This window comes from Pongo abelii, chromosome 11 (genome assembly GCF_028885655.2).
Source record: "Pongo abelii isolate AG06213 chromosome 11, NHGRI_mPonAbe1-v2.0_pri, whole genome shotgun sequence".
Lineage (NCBI taxonomy): Eukaryota > Metazoa > Chordata > Mammalia > Primates > Hominidae > Pongo > Pongo abelii.
Window position 1 is genome coordinate 134,632,027 of NC_071996.2, and position 17,251 is coordinate 134,649,277.

At 40.2% G+C, this 17,251-nt stretch overlaps 1 protein-coding gene across 1 annotated transcript in view; it reads left to right on the forward strand.

The window, feature by feature from the left end:
• The window catches only part of PSMD1 (proteasome 26S subunit, non-ATPase 1), a gene marked incomplete at its 5' end in the record, with an annotated part of 115,477 nt that overhangs the window by 20,036 nt on the left and 78,190 nt on the right, over positions 1–17,251 (forward strand). Inside the window, 8 exon segments of the mRNA NM_001133223.1 lie at positions 81–209; positions 1,695–1,783; positions 2,581–2,659; positions 3,185–3,358; positions 5,876–5,987; positions 6,560–6,756; positions 8,003–8,098; positions 10,095–10,159. Of these exon segments, the coding sequence (NP_001126695.1) occupies positions 81–209; positions 1,695–1,783; positions 2,581–2,659; positions 3,185–3,358; positions 5,876–5,987; positions 6,560–6,756; positions 8,003–8,098; positions 10,095–10,159 (941 nt within the window).

Consider the following 17,251-nt stretch of genomic DNA (forward strand, 5'->3'; position numbering starts at 1 on the left):
GACTGATGAAATAAAATTGGGTTACTGGATTATAGTAATACTGTTTAGGAGTTTTCATTTTTTTTTGTTTGTTTTGGCAGAGTCCAGAGCCTAAGGACCAGACTTTGAAAATGATTAAAATTTTAAGTGGTGAAATGGCTATTGAGTTACATCTGCAGTTCTTAATACGAAACAATAATACAGACCTCATGATTCTAAAAAACACAAAGGTAAGAAATTCATCAATAATAGAGGGTTTTTAAAAATATTTAGTTCTTTGTTGAATATAAGTAATTATATTATTCTTGTTGGATACTTTCTTTATTTCCAATTAAGGAAAAAGTATTTAAGTTTTGAAAAAATAGCAATCAATGATCCTCTTGGAGTTGTTGGAAAGGAAGAAAATGAGCAATGATTGAGCTCCTGTTTTTATGCTTATCTCTTATTGGGGAGCTTAGTTAACTCATTTTTCATTTTTAATGTATACATGGAGCAGTTAGACAAATAGCACAATCAGAATATTAAGATAGGCTCTTGAGCCGCTTGCTTCAGCCTGCTCCAACTCTGGAGTGTACTTTCATTTCAATAAATCTGTACTTTTCTTTTATTACAAAAAAAAAGAATACTAATATAGGTTGTTTTTGTGTCTGTATTTCCCACTGAACTATGATCTCCTTGAGAGCAGCGATTCTTACCTTGTTGCAATGTTTGTTGAAATATTGGTCTTAACAGTTATTAATACTGATTTTAATTTTTTAGCAAGTAATATATTTGATTCAAAATATATAAAAAGATATATAACATGAAAAATCTTCCTTCTCTCTCTTATTTATCCAATACCCCTTCGCAAAGTCATTTTTTATAGCTATATATTATTGAATGATTAAACAGTTGTTTGATTAAAGCATGTGTAATAATGCTCTTTGAAACTTTTAATATAATTTTTGCAAATGGCAAAAAATATACAGAATCATATAGTCTCCATTCATGACAATTTAAAGCTAGTCTTTGTAATATAGTCTCATTAAAATAAACAAAATTTGACCAGGCACAATGGCTTACACCTGTAATCCCAGCACTCTGGGAGGCCGAGGCAGGCGGATCACCTGAGGTCAGGAGTTCAAGACCAGCTTGGCCAACATGGTGAAACCCCGTCTCTACTTAAAATACAAAAATTAGCCGGGCATGGTGGTACATGACTGTAATCCCAGCTACTCGCGAGACTGAGGCAGGAGAATCACTTGAACCCGGGAGGTGGAGGCTGCAGTGAGCTGAGATCGTACCACTGCACTCCAGCCTGGGCAACCAAGCAACACTCTGTTTCAAAAACTAAAAATAAACAAAATTATTTGGTAACTGTCAGAGGTGCAGCACTGCTCCTCAGGTTATCTCAACACCTTGGAGACCTTGGGCAAGATGGAGAAAAGAAAAAGCAAGTTTAATTAAACCAAAGAATAGAAAATCTGCTGTCTAAATTCCCCACCTAAAATCTGTCGTTGAGCTCTGTTAAAACTGCAAATAAAACTTTGACTTGCTTGTTTGTATAAACTAGCTATTTAGTCTTTATAAAAGAAATACCCAAAGTCCATATTTTAAATCTGAGTTCAGTTTGTTCATGCTTTTACCACAAAATAGGACCTCTGACTGTGTGTGTGAGGGTGTGCATATATGAATACTTTGCCAGTGATGAAACAATTCTGTATTTGTTGTTGCAGGATGCAGTACGGAATTCTGTATGTCATACAGCAACCGTTATAGCAAACTCTTTTATGCACTGTGGGACAACCAGTGACCAGTTTCTTAGGTAAATATGCTTGTTGATTTCCACTTTGGTTCAAAACCTTTTTTTTTTTTTTTTTTTTTTTTGAGGCAGTCTAACTCTGTGGCCCAGGCCGGAGGGCAGTGACGCGATCTCAGCTCACTGCAACTTCCATCTCCTGGGTTGAAGCGATTCTCCTGCCTCAGCCTCCCAAGTAGCTGGGATTACAGGCACATGCCACTATGCCTGGCTAATTTTTGTGTTTTTAGTAGAGACAGGCTTTTGCCATGTTGGCCAGGCTGGTCTTGAACTCCTGACTTCAGGTGATCCGCCCACCTCGGCCTCCCAAAGTGCTGGGATTACAGACGTGAGCCACTGCGCCCGGCCTAAAATCCTTTTTAACAGACACTGTGTTAACATTGTTGTAGAGATGTTGAGGACTTTCCTTGTTAACCAGTCCTTAATTCTAAATTATATTTTTGCTATTTTATGTATTTTTTGTTGTGTATTTCTACTTGTTTTAAGGTAAACAAGTAGAATTCCTTTTAATTCCTTTTATTACTTGGCTTGATTATAGGCTCTTGAAGGAAATATATTAAGCTCTAAAGTTTTATATAATTTTGTTTTTATTTATAGTAGAATTATGTATCGTGCATTTTAAAAATCCTTAAAACACTAAGAACAACTTAAGAGTTAAAATAGAATCAGTAGTAACTTGAGATCCACAAAGTAATTTGGAAGGGTTCAAGGTAAAATTTTAATGCTTTTAACCTTAGTGTTAAAAAGCTTTAAGGAATTCATTTGTTTTAACACTAATTAAAATACATCATCTTTTTTTACAGAGATAACTTGGAGTGGTTAGCCAGAGCCACTAACTGGGCAAAGTTTACTGCTACAGCCAGTTTGGGTGTAATTCATAAGGTAATATGTATTGGTCAGTGTACACAAGCATCGGAAAAGAAGTAATTTTTCTGGGGTTAAGAAAAAATAACAGTTTATTATAATTCATTAACAAGTACACTTTGTTAAGTCAGATAAGTCATTTTGTAGAGAAGGCTAAAGTAAATAAGATACTAAAGTATTTATATGTGTGTTTGTTTTTAATGAAAAGTGGAAATTTGTTTCTATAAAGACTGTATAAGCCATTGAAAGGATAAATTGAAATGTTATTTGCATAGTCTGAGATGGATTTGGGCAAATGTTATAAAACAAAGGGAAAAAATTGAAGCATTTGTGATTTTTTTTTTTTCTAACCAAAGTGTAACTGGGTGTCTTAAAGGCTTGTCCTCTTGTTTGAGTGATACAGTTATATGAGAGAGAGCCCCACTACCTCCTTCTCTCTTTGCAAGTGAACGTTCTGGGGAAAAGGCAGTAATCATAGAAAACATTGTCTTTTTTCTTCTTACTTTCTCATTTTGACATCTTTGTCATGACTTACCTTTATAGGGTCATGAAAAAGAAGCTTTACAGTTAATGGCAACATACCTTCCCAAGGATACTTCTCCAGGATCAGCCTATCAGGAAGGTGGAGGTCTCTATGCGCTAGGTCTTATTCATGCCAATCATGGTGGTGATATAATTGACTATCTGCTTAATCAGCTTAAGAACGCCAGCAATGATGTAAGTATTAAAATGGAAAACTAAATTTCCGAAACTCAAGAATCCAGGATAACGTATTTGCCACATTATTTTAGTGACTGGAGATTTTGTAGAATTTGAGAATACCCAAAACAACTGTTATCTTGGATTTTTTTTTTAAAGTAATTTCATTTCCTTCTTGATAAGCTAAAATTGTGTTTCTCACTCCTTTAAACCCTGCGTGTATTTGTAAAACATGTTATATTCCCACACTTTCATCTTAAAATGTTACAACTACAAGTGACCTTAGTTATCATCTAGTCTAGGCCCTAACATTTTACTGGAAATTAAGGCCTAAAGAAGTTACAGTCTCTCAGAAGTTAGAATCCTTGCTTGTTTTGATCTTTGATAATTGTTTAAAATGTAAGGCTTTTGGAAAAGCTTGCTAAGTAGCCCTGTTCTTATTTTACGGAACCTTAAAATGTAATTTTAGACTAACTTCTATATTGGAGTGAGGGCCATCAGGAGAGTAGTTAGGTGAGCCAGAAAACCTTGCCCTCATGCATAAGTGAAAAGATTGAAGCCAGGGCTGGGCGCGGTGGCTCACACCTGTAATTCCAGCACTTTGGAAGGCTGAGGCGGGTGGATCACCTGAAGTGAGGAGTTCAAGACCAGCCTGGCCAACATGATGAAATCCGATCTCTACTAAAAATACAAAAAATTAGCCGGGCATGGTGGTGGGCACCTGTAATCCCAGCTATTCGGGAGGCTGAGGCAGGAGAATCACTTGAACCCGGGAGGCGGAGGTTGCAGTGAACCAAGATCGTGCCACTGCACTCCAGCCTGGGCGACAAAACAGAAACTCCGTCTAAAAAAAAAAAAAAAGATTGAAGCCAATAGGATGATCTGTCTCAATGAATAAGCCCCTTAGCCACAAATCATGTGTGCAGGTACTCACATTTTTACCTTATTTCCCCTTGTCTCAGGTAAAAACTTTCTTATCAGATAGGGTTTATGGTTACAAAAAAAAAAAAAAAAAACAGCAATAGACAGCATTAAAAACCATTAAAAAGTTAAACTAACTTGAATAAGAAGTTTTTTGGAAATAGCTTATATAATTAATAGAAAGGCTGATGAACTAGTTCTCACAAAGGTTAAAGAACCAGAGCAACACCACAGATGCTAGATAACAGGAACTAATGAAATAGCCTTTTCAGGACGAATGAACTTGAAACATTTTTGGCCATTGGGTTATTTCCACTTAAAGATGAAAATTCCAAAGAAGGAGCATTGTATTGCTCTGGCTTGGGTCACACTTTGGCTAGGGGAAGGTGGGAGATTCTTAAATGACAGCCCCACCAAGACTCTAACCATTGGGGAGGAGTATTACCAAAGGAATGTTGGGATGCTGTCACCAATAGAAGGATGCTGTGCATTCAGAAATGACAGATGACCACTAAAGTTTCCTCTTTCAAATGTGTATATTTCAGAGGTACTCTGACCTCATTTTCAACCACTTTCTTCACAACCATGTTCCATTAGATACCTTTTTCTCCTCTGTCTTTAACCTCTCACTCTGTACTGCCTCCTTTCCCTCAACCCATGAACATACTCAGGTCTCATCTATCCTCAACAAAATTCTTTTCTTGACATCTCCCTCTTAGTTGTTCAGTCTTTTTCCTCCCCTTCTCATGTAAACCTACTGAAAGAGAGTTGTCCTCTCTGCCCACTTTGTTTTCTCACGTTCATTTCGCAACTCACTATTTTTAATTTATTATCATTATTTTTTGAGACAGTTTCTTGCTGTGTTACCCAGGCTGGAGTGCAGTGGCACTCCAGAGTAGCTGGGACCACCTCAGCCTCCCAAGTAGCTGGGATCACAGGCATGCACCACCACGCCCAGCTAATTTATGTTTATTTTTTTGTACAGACCGAGTCTCCCTGTGTTGCCCAGGCTGGTCTCAAACTTCTGGGCTCAAGTGATCTTCCCACCTCAGCCTACTAAAGTGCTGGGATTACAAGCATGAGCCACCAATCCAGCCTCAGCTCACTATTTTTTGGCATCAGCAAATATCATTCTATTAAAAATGAAATTGCTGGGCTGAACACAGTGGCTCACACCTGTAATCCCAGAACTTTGGGAGGCCAAGGCGGGTGGATCACCTGAGGTCAGGAGTTCCAGACGAGCCTGGCCAACATGGTGAAACCCCATCTCTACTAAAAACACAAAAATTACGCGGGTGTGGTGGCAGCCACCTGTAATCCCAGCTACTCGAGAGACTAAGGCAGGAGAATCACTTGAACCCAGGAGGCGGAGTTTGCGGTGAGCCCAGATTGCACCACTGCACTCCAGCCTGGGCAACAAGAGCGAAACTACGTCTCAAACAAAAACTGAAATTGCTGAGTTTATCACTGACTTTTTGATTATCACATCCTTTGATCATTCTTACTGAGCCAACCTCTGCATATTTAATGTGAAACTATATTTTGAAATTAGAATAAAAACTTGTATGTTAAGTACAGTGTACCAAATCAATGGAATCTATGTTTTTTCCTCAGATCGTTAGACACGGTGGCAGTCTGGGCCTTGGTTTGGCAGCCATGGGAACTGCACGTCAAGATGTTTATGATTTGCTAAAAACAAACCTTTATCAGGATGATGCAGTGACAGGTAAGCATTTCTTTCTAAAGCTAACAAGCTTAAGTATTAATTAATGTAAATGTAATTACGTTAGTTTCTACCTATATTTTGTAGCCTCTTAAAATTCTGATGGATTTCTCTACTTGAAGAGGAAGTGAATTTTGCTCCATTTGTCAAAGTTATCTTTTAAAACAAGTTTTGTGATATATAGGCTTTCTAAAATGGTATATCCTGTGTGTCCACTTGCATAACTGACTTTTGCAAATAGGAATTTATTAGAGTGATCTACTTACTCCATACTGCTTGGCGATAATGTAGAAAAAATGTTATCTAAATGTCTCCTTTGAAATCACTATAGGATTTGATGGTACATTCTGTCAAGATTTAAAAGGAAAACAACCCTAAATATGAATGTGCGAACCCTAAATGTATGAATGTGCTTCCACATAAAGTATCCTTTTTACCAGATGGTTTAAAAAAATGCTATCAGAAGCTAATGGTTTTTTTGATAGTTTATGCAAAAAGAGTGCTACTTTCAGTTGGATGTTTTATTGACTTTAAAAACGTAACTCTTTGTTAACATTTTACTCGTTACTTGCTAGGGGAAGCAGCTGGCCTGGCCCTGGGATTGGTTATGTTGGGCTCTAAAAATGCTCAGGCTATTGAGGACATGGTTGGTTATGCACAAGAAACTCAACATGAGAAGATTCTGCGTGGTCTTGCAGTTGGCATTGCTTTAGTAATGTATGGGAGGATGGAAGAGGCTGATGCTCTCATTGAATCTCTCTGTCGTGACAAGGTGAGATCACATACATCCCTCACTGTCCATTTATCTCCAGCATGTAAAAAACACTTAACTTCACTGGAAATTAACTCTGTTCCCATCAGTACATGTAGGGACATTTATTCATGAAACTTCTGGCAATGTATATGAAGCCTAATAGAATTTAAGAAATAAAAGCACTGATTAGAAAAGGTACATGGGAGTAATTTGAGGATTTTAAATTTTGCTATAGCTTCAGATCGGTGATACTCTCATAAGCAGATTCAGCATAGTTCTTTAGGAATTCACGAGTTGATTTCTTTTAGAAATAATATTTTTGGGCCAGGCGCGGTGGCTCACACCTGTAATCCTAGCATTTTGGGAGGCCGAGGCAGGTGGATCACTTGAGGTCAGGAGTTCAAAACCAGCCTGGCCAACATGGTGAAACCCTGTCTCTACTAAATATTGAAAAAAAATTAGCCAGGCATGGTGGCGGACACCTGTAATCGCAGCTACTTGGGAGGCTGAGGCACGAGAATCGCTTGAGCCTGGGAGACAGAGGTTACAGTGAGCAGGGATCGAACCACTGCACTCCAGCCTGGGTGACAGAGCAAGACTCCATCTCAAAAAAAATAATAATAATATTTTTGGAATGATTTGATAAGTCATTTAATAAGATACAAAGTTTACTTCATTATTCTTTTATCAGAAAACAGTACCAATCTCTATACTTGTTTATTTGGGTGAGGTTTTTTTTCCATTGCCTTTTGTTTTGTTTTTATAATGGTGTTGTATATGGTGGGTAGTTAGTGGCAGGTAATACTGTCCTGTATAATCAATAAGAACCACTGCTATAGTTTATTGATAAAATTATTAATTAATTTGTTCAGTTATCAGGCTCCATCTTTCTTCCACTCAGCACTCAGTACCCAGGAATTTAAATAAGGTAAAAATGTAGAATTAGAAGCCAACTTCCTCGCTTGATTGATAAAAGGAAGTGGACTGCCATAGGAGTGGCTGTTGCTGTTGACTTGACTTTATACTTCCTAAAAAGTATGAAGCAGGGCAGGCATATTGCATAGCGTATTGGGAATTACTTCCTTCAGTATTTGTGTGTTTTATTGCCCCATTTATTTCAAAAACTACCAACCACAAAAGAGTTATTGAGCTCATCATTTCCTACCTGAGACCAGCTTACTTGGTGGATGCCACTATGCCTGTTAGACTGTAGAAGTTACTGTTTGAAATAAGTTGATAATTAATGTTAAATTATTTTTCTTAGGACCCAATTCTTCGAAGGTCTGGAATGTATACTGTAGCCATGGCTTATTGTGGCTCTGGTAACAACAAAGCAATTCGACGCCTGCTACATGTTGCTGTAAGTACTCTGACCTTTCTTGGGAATGGGGTGGATGGAAAAGCTTGCAGATGGACAATAAGTGTCTAGGTGACTGCAGCATCCACAGTGCATGACCACCACCAGTGGTCTTAGGTTGTGATTCTCATTTACTGGACCCAACAGGCCATAACCTAGCACTAGATTCACTTAGCTTTTCAGAAGGATATGGGACGGGATAACAGTCCTATATAAATGGAAGTCCTTAAAGCCATTCAGGTGCAACTTCTAAAATCCTACTGCAAGGAGCACCCTCATTTGTAAGGGATAAGACCTTGTGAGTATGTGTGGCCACCCTAGGATAGAGAAATTCAGTGAAGAACAGGAACCATTTATTTCTTTTTACAGCCAGTAAATTAGCTTCCACATACACCTAATGGGTGCAGTGGCTCATGCCTGTAATCCCAGCTACTCTGGAAAGTGAAGTGGACAGTGAGCTATAATTATGCCACCACACTCTAGCCTGTGCGACAGGGCAAGACCCTATCTCTAAAAAACAAACAACCCCCCACCCCCACACCCTGGGACCCCTAAGGAACATGATCTATTACAAGAGATGCACTGCACAGGAAAGCCAATGCCCATGTTTTCCAAAAGGCTTTCCACTCATAGTTCTCCTAATCCAAATGCAGTTATCAGCAATAAGTAATATTGCCTGGTCACACAGTGGACATTCCACATGTCTTAATAGGTTTTTATCATCATGGTGCTGGGAAAAGGTAAACCAAGGGTACCTTTCTATGCAGAAAGACTTAGAAATATTGTTAACTCCTTTTTCCCAGAGATAATATTTTCCACAGTATTTATTAGTAATTAATAAATAATTTTTTTTAGCAGTGCAGTATGTTCTAAATGTTCATATTTTGCAAAAGCTGTAATGCAGCTGAAATAGTCTTTTTCTTTTTTCTTTTTAGCGACTTTGAGACAGGGTTTCGCTCTGTCACCCAGGCTGGAGTGCAGTAGCACATCACAGCTCATTGCAGCCTCAAACTACTGGGCTCAAGTGATCCTCCTCCTACCTCAGCTTCCCATGTAGCTAGAACTACAGGCACACACCACCGTGCCTGCCTAATTTTTTAACTTTTTGTGGAGACAGGGTCTCGCTGTGTTGCCTAGGCAGATCTCGAACTCCTGGGCTCAAGCAATCCTCCTGTTTTGGCCTCTCAAAAGTGCTGGGATTACAGGTGTGAGCCACTGTGTCTGGCCAGTTGAAATAGTCTTAAGAAGTAGCCCTGGGGCCGGGCGTGGTGGCGTACACCAGTAATCCCAGCACTTTGGGAGGCAGTGGTGGGCAGATCACCTCTGGTCAGGAGTTTAAGACTAGCCTGTCCAACATGGTGAAACCCCATCTCCACAAAAAATAGAAAAATTAGCTGGGCATGGTGGCACACGCCTGTAGTCCCAGCTACTTGGGAGCCTGTGGCAGGAGAAACACTTGAACCCGGGAGGCAGAGGTTGCAGTGAGCCAAGATTGTGCCACTGCACTCCAGCCTGGGCGACAGAGTGTGACTCTGTCTTAAAAAAAAAAAGAGAGAGAGAGAGAAAAATAACCCTGAATCTTAAACTTTATCAAACTGTGAAGACTTCTAAGCCCCTGAATTGAAATTTTTCAATAACTTTTTCTAAATTGGGGACAGAAATTTATTCTTCAAAAATACATGTGGCCAGGTGCAGTGGCTTATGCCTGTAATCCCAGCACTTTGTGAGGCCAAGGTGGGAGGATCTCCTGAGCCCCAGAAGTTTGAGACCAGACTGGGCAACATAGGGAGACCCTGTCTCTATAAAAATAAAAATACATGTGTCTATTTTTTGAATGTGTTCATTTACTGTATATGTTTAGAGGTGTGCAACGTAATGTTTTGATATACCTATCAGTAGTGAAGTATACACTCACTGTTGAATGATGCTGACCTCTCATATCAGTTTGGTCTAGTGATAGACTACATGGTATAATATAATCTTAAACTTTTCCCCCTAGGTAAGTGATGTTAATGATGATGTCAGGAGGGCAGCAGTAGAATCACTTGGGTTCATTCTATTCAGGTAATAACTTCAAACTTCTTATTCTATTTATATTTCATTTTTTTTGGAAATGTGGTAGTCACTGCCGAAACTACCAAACAGTAGTTAGTCACTAAACAAAAACTAAATACCTGAGGAGTATATCTGGGTTCAGAGTGAGGACCATTTAATAGCGAAATTGGTATTGTTCATCTGAAAAAGAACAAAGTATATCATGGGATTCTGAGAACCTCTTTGAGTAGTAGTAAAATAATTTAGTTATTTCTGTTCATTTTTTGGTAGCATTTTGCTTATTCATTTAACTTTTTAAATCCAAATAACACATCCAGTACTCCTCTTCTTGTATATTGGTAGTTCAAATGGATATTATCTCCTACACAGGTTTGTAAAGTTTTTGAAGGTCTTTAATGAAAGTGAAAGGTAATGGGTTTTGTTTAAATGCCAGAGTGAAAATTTTTTAAGATTATCTTTTACTTGTAGTCATGGAGATGTCCTTGGCAGTATGATATAGTTGTGTTTAAGAAGTCATACTCTTGGCCAGGTGCAGTAGCTCACGCCTGTAATCCCAGCACTTTGGGAGGCCGAGGAAGGCAGATCACGGGGTCAGGAGTTCGAGATCATCCTGACTAACACGGTGAAACCCCGTCTCTACTAAAAATACAAAAAATTAGCCATGCGTGGTGGCACGCACCTGTAATCTCAGCTACTAGGGAGGCTGAGGCAGGAGAATTGCTTGAATCTGGGAGGCGGAAGTTGCAGTGAGCCAAGATCGCGCCATTGCACTCCAGCCTGGGGTGACAGAGTGAGACTCCTCTCAAAAAGAAAAAAAAAAGAAGTCACACTCTAAACCCATCTGCCTGGGTTGACTCCTGACTCAGCTTCTTACTAGCTGAATGACTTTCAGTAAGTTGCTCAACCTCTTTGCGCCTCAGTTTCCTTGTCTTTAAAATGAGTATAATCATAATACCCATCTGAGAAGATGTTTTTGACAAGTGAATTAATATATCTGCAGTGCCCTTAGAGCGGTGTCTGGTACTAGCAAGCACTAAGTGTGTATTAATAATGTTAATTGTAGTAGTTGTAGTTGTGGAGTTGGTGGTAGTATTAATAGATGTAATAGTAGTTCTTCCAGTAGTTCATTACTGTCTACCTAGATTCAATCTCAGACATCAGTGTTTCTCTTAGCTAAGATACAGGCATACCTTGTTTTACTACACTTTGCTTTATTAAACTTTGCAGATACTGCATTTGTTTAAAAATTGAAGGTTTGTGACAACCCTGCATCAAGCAAGTCTATCAAAACCATTTTTCTAACAATGTGTGCTCATTTCATTTCTCTGTGTCACATTTTGGTAATCCTCACAATATTCCAGACTTTTTCGTTATTTTATCTGTTATGGTAATCTGTCATCAGTGATTTTTGATGTTACCATTGTAGTTGTTTTGGGACACCATGAACCACACCCATATAAAACAGCAAACTCAATCAATAAATGTGTGTTCTGACTGCTCCACACACCGGTCATTCCTCCCTCTCCCTCTCCTTGGGACTCCCTATTCCCTGAGACACAATAATATTGAAATTAGGCCAGTTAATAACCCTACAATGGCCTCTGAGTGTTTAAGTGAAAGAGAGAGTCCCACATTTCTCACTTTAAATCAAACTAGACATGATAAAGCCTAGTGAGGGAGACATGTCGAAAGCTGAGATAGGCCAAAGGTAGGCTTCTTGCATCACAGATAGCCAAGTTGTGAATGCAAAGAAAAAGTTCTTGGAGAAAACTAACAGTGCTACTCCAGTGGACACGCAAATGATAAGAAAGTGCAACAACCTTATTGCCGATAAGGAAAAAGTTGTAGTGCTCTGGAGAGAAGATCAAAGCAGCCACAAGCTTCCCTTAAGCCAAAGCCCAATACAGAGCAAGACCTTAACTCTTCAGTTCTGGAAAGGCTGAGAGACGTGAGGAAGCTGCAGAAGAAAAGCTTGAAGCTAGCAGAGAGCTTGGTTCATGAAGTTTGGGGAAAGAAGCTGTCTCCATAACATGAAGGTGCAAGGAGAGGCAACAAGTGCTGATGCAGAAGCTGCAGCAAGTTACCCAGAAGATCTAGCTAAGATCATTGATGAAGGTGGCTATACTAAATAACAGATTTTCCATGTAGACAGAATAGCCTTCTATTTGAAGAAGATGCCATCTAGGGCTTTCATAGCCTAGAGAGGAGAAGTTAATTCCTGGTTTCACAGCTTCAGAGGACAGGCTGTTCTTGTCAGAAGCTAACGCAGTGGGTGACTTTAAGTTGAAGCCAATGCTCTTGTATCATTCTGAAAATGCTAGGGCCCTTAAGAATTATGCTAAAGCTATTCTACATGTTCTGGAAATGAAACAACAAAGCCTGGATGATAGCATGTATTAGTCAGGGTTCCCTAGAGGGACAGAATTAATAGGATATATATATATATATATATATATGAGTTTATTAAGTATTAACTTAAACATCACAAGGTCCCACAATAGGCTGTCTGCAAGCTTAAGGAGCAGGGAGAGCCAGTTTGAGTCTCAAAACCGAAGAACCTGGAGTCCAATGTTTGAAGGCAGGAAGCATCCAGCACAGGAGAAGGATGTAGGCTGGGAGGCTAGTCCAGTCTCTCCTTTTCACGTTTTTCTGCCTACTTTATATTCCCTGAGAGCTGATTAGATTATGCCCACTCAGATTAAGGGTGGATCTGCCTTCCCCAGCCCACTGACTCAAATGTTAATCTCCTTTGGCAATACCTTCACAGACACACCCAGGATCAATACTTTTCATTCTTTAATCCAGTCAAGTTGACACTCAGTATTAACCATCACACAGCACATCTGTTTATGTGGTATGCTAAATATTTGAAGCCCACTGTTGAGACCTACTGGTCAGAAAAAAGATTCTTTTTAAAATATTACTGCTCATGGACAATGCACTTGGTCCCCCGTTGGTTCTGATGGAGATGTACAAGGAGATTAATGTTATTTTTCTGCCTGCTAACACAATAACCATTCTGCAGCCCATGGATCGAGGAGTAATTTTTTACTTTCAAGTCGTATTATTTAAGTCATTTCTTAAGACTGTAGCTGCCATAGGCTGGGCGTGGTGGCTCACGCCTATAATCCCAGCACTTTGGGAAGCCAACATGGCAGATCACCCAAGGTCAGGAGTTCAAGACCAGCCTGGCCAACATGGTGAAACCCTGTCTGCGGTGAAATCTCGTCTGTACTAAAAATACAAAAATTAGCTGGACATGGTGGCAGGTGCCTGTAATCCCGGCTACTCAGGAGGCTGAGGCAGGAAAATCACTTGAACCTGGGAGGCGGAGGTTGCAGTGAGCTGAGATCACACCATTGCGCTCCATCCTGGGCGACAAAGCAAGACTCCATCTCAAAAAAATAAATAATAAATAAAAAAGACTAGCTGCCATAAAACGTGATTCCTCTGATGGCTCTGAGCAAAGTAAATTGAATACCTTCTGGAAAGCAGTCACCATTCCAGACGCCATAAGAACATTCATGATTCATAGGAGGAAGTCAAAATATCAACATTAGCAGCAGCCTAGAAGTTGATTCCATCCCTCATGGATAACTTTGAGGGGTTCAAGGCTTTAGTGGAAGAAGGAATTGCAGAATTGGTGAAAATAACAAGAGAACTAGAATTAGTAATGGAGTCTGAAGATGTGTCTGAATTGCTGCAGTCTCATGATAAAACATCAATGGCTGAGGAGTTGTTTCTTGGGATGAGCAAAGAAAGTAGTTTCTTGATTTGGAATCTACTCCTGAAGATACTGTCGACATTGTTGAAATGTTAGGTATGGGAAAAAATAAAAAAGAAGTAATCACTTGTTAGGTCTGACCTGCAGACCCTGGCCGAGCGATAGATGAAAGAAGTTCTCAGACATGGATATCCAGTGAAGGAGTGGGCTAGGGGGCTGCTGGCACTAGGGCCAAAGAGAGTTAGCCGCCCTGATAAGCCAGAGATGCTCGTGTTTATTTAGTACAGATTTAATGAGAAAGGCTTGGAGCAAACACAATTTGTGGGTAATTAACATTGTCGACCCACCAAGTGGAGAGCAGTCCTGCACACGAATGATCAAAGATTCGTTTCTGGAGACAAGAGTAAACAAGTTTATCTAGATAAGTTCCTTTACATTCCCTTGTTATCTAACCCTTGCTCTTAAGAGAATTTAACTGCCTTCAGCTAAATCCTCTTGAAGCTTTTGCAAAACCTCCCAGCCTTCCAAGAAGGTTTGCATCTTTCCCTATAATTTTTATAACTTCTCCCACCACCCTGACTGATCTCCTACATCTCCCCCTTCCTTTTCTGTTTTTTGCATCAGGTTTTGTTAATTGAAGAGTACAGATGTGTGCAGCAGCAGGTTTGTTAGGCATAGTGGTTATAACTCGTTTTCCGGCTTTGCATCCTAGAGTTAGTAAATAACATAAGACAAACATGAGTATAATCAGTAACATTCTTTTCCAAGCAAGGAGTGACCCCCAGGAGTGGGGGTCTATCCAGGAGAGATGTTATCTCACATCCTTCCGTATGGCTGTTTGTTGGGCTTATATAGATCTATGGTGTTTAGGGATTCTAGAATTTTAGTTTTAAGCTGCCTTACGTCTGCTGTTAAATTATCATGTAAGGTTCCCCAGGGGTGTTGTTTCACCTCATCCCAACTATGTATTGATTGATTCCAAGGTAGAGAGGTGACACAGATATGCTTATGCTCCCAGTCACAGTTTAAGTGCTGTCGGAATGCCAGTGCATCTTGCTGCTCCCCTCTATATTCTAAGGCAGCCTTAGGGGCTTGCAGGCGTGCAAGAATCTTTTGATCTGTACCCTGCTGTAAGAGAAGTTCATTAGACACATTTTTGGCCAAGTTATCTACAAAGGTAGCTGTTTGTACTGATTCAGTAATAGAGGCCACAGCAACACTAGCAGTTGCTAAGATGACTATGGCTGAGACTATAAAGGTTTTATAAGTGTGTCTATGAATCTTTTGGGTCTGACCTGGGACAGGGCATGTTCTCAGGTGGCAAGAACAGAGGAATCTTGCCAATCACGTGTCAAATTGGTAGGAATGCTTCAGATTGTCTCCTTAATACCATGATACTAGTAATACTTAAACTAGATATAATTAGTGATTCATGAGGCAAACCAAACCTGTCCCTGCACTCGGGTCACAAACATGGAGTTTTGGGGTGTAATGGAAATACTGGTTCCCATAAGGAAAACATATGGATGGGTAGTGCAAATCAGGCACTGATCTGTGTGATTATGAATAAAGGTCACAGTATAGTTGTTACTGGAATTATGGTATGTCCCATACCAGGTGTAAAGGGAGATGCTAAGATGTCCCAGGCACCATAAAGTGTCTTGGGGTGGCATGGACTCTACTTGGGATCTGGGATATCCTGTCCCTCCATCGGCCCAAATTATAGGGGAATGCAACGTGGCTACAAAACCGTGATTGATGCCACGATGAATGAGGACATCAGTATGGTTGCTCTGCAAGTGTCAGTGGGGGCTCCAGTCTAAGATGTTATAATAGCCTAAGTGGAGTCTACGGGCTTGTCCACCATGGCAGACCTCCCAGCCAAAGTGGAATCTGTTACTTTCCTGGCTATGTTCTTTAGCACAGGAAGGAATGTTGGGGAAAGTGGCATTGGTTGCATTGCCCAGTTTGAGGCTATCTGCAACCAAGAATGTTAAGGCATTTCCTTTGCCATGATGTAGCCATACTTGAGTTTGGGCAGGTACACAGTAAGGGTTGGAACTTTTATAACTAATGCACAGTGGGAGGATAGTGGAGTGATATATAGTGTTACCTGGCATCTTAATCTAATGTGTGACGTTAATGAGGGACCCCACTGGGGGTAAGTCAATCCCTCCTAGCCAAAAAGTTACGTTATTAGAGGTTGGGAAGGGAGTGTCTGCCCAAGTAAAAGGGCAAAAGAAAAGCAGATCTAAGCCAAGCAGTTATGTTATTAGAGGTTGGGAAGGGGGTGTTTGCTCAAGTAACAGGGCAAAAGAAAAGCAGATCTAAGAGATGAGCCCAATAGAGAGTAGCAGGTGCAGTTTGCAGGCAGAGTGAGAGAATAAGAAGGGTTAATACCCTATGAGAGTTGCAATGTACAACAGAAGGCATAGCAAGGAACAAATTATGTGGAGTGAATGGTGTCTGTGTCTGGAGCAGGATTCGCTCAGCCTCCTGAGTTGTCTTCTTCATCATCCCCCAGGTAAAGTCCGGGGCTTGTGTCATCCTAGGAAGCCGCGTCGTCCGGGACTGCGGGTCCTGCAGGGACATTTCCTTCATTTCTGGTACCGGGTTGGGTCCTAGCCACACCATGGCATGATTTGATGTGTCGTGCTAGAATCCAGAGAGGACCTGAGGGGGTGTGAACACAAGCATATCCTCTTTCCCATGTAAGCAAATCATTTGGACCACACCATAAATTACTATTTACATTTTTCCATTAAACTGCAGGTTTTATGTCTTGAGAGGTTTTAGCAAAGTGCTTTTCTATGGCTGATTGAAATTTATCGTCTAAATTTTAAAAATTAAGGGTAAATAAGGCTTGTGCCAGTAGTGTTGCCAGGTTCTTACCCATATTCCCCCTTTTTTGTTTTTTTGAGCATATTTTTAACAGTGGAATGGGTATGTTCTACCATGGCCTGTCCTTGGGGGTTATACGGGATGCCTGTGGAATGTTGGATGTTCCACGTGTGACAAAATTGTTGAAACTGTGAGCTGGCATAAGTCAGACCATTATCAGTTTTAATTTTTGTGAGCCGCCCTATAAACACAAAAGTTAAGAGAAGATGTTTAATAATATATCGGGTGGACTCTCCAGGAAAAGTATGTGCACTAATTAAGTGAGAATTGGCGTCAATGGATACATGTACATATCTTTGTTTTCTAAATTTAGGGACGTGAGTAACATCTGTTTGCCATAACTGATTAGGTTCTAGTCCTCTAGAGTTAACACCTGTTGAAGGAGGGGCGGTGACGTCCTCTAGGGTTAACACCTGTTGAAGGAGGGGAGGTGCCTGTGAGCTGGCAATCTGGGCATTGCAGGATAATTTCTTTAG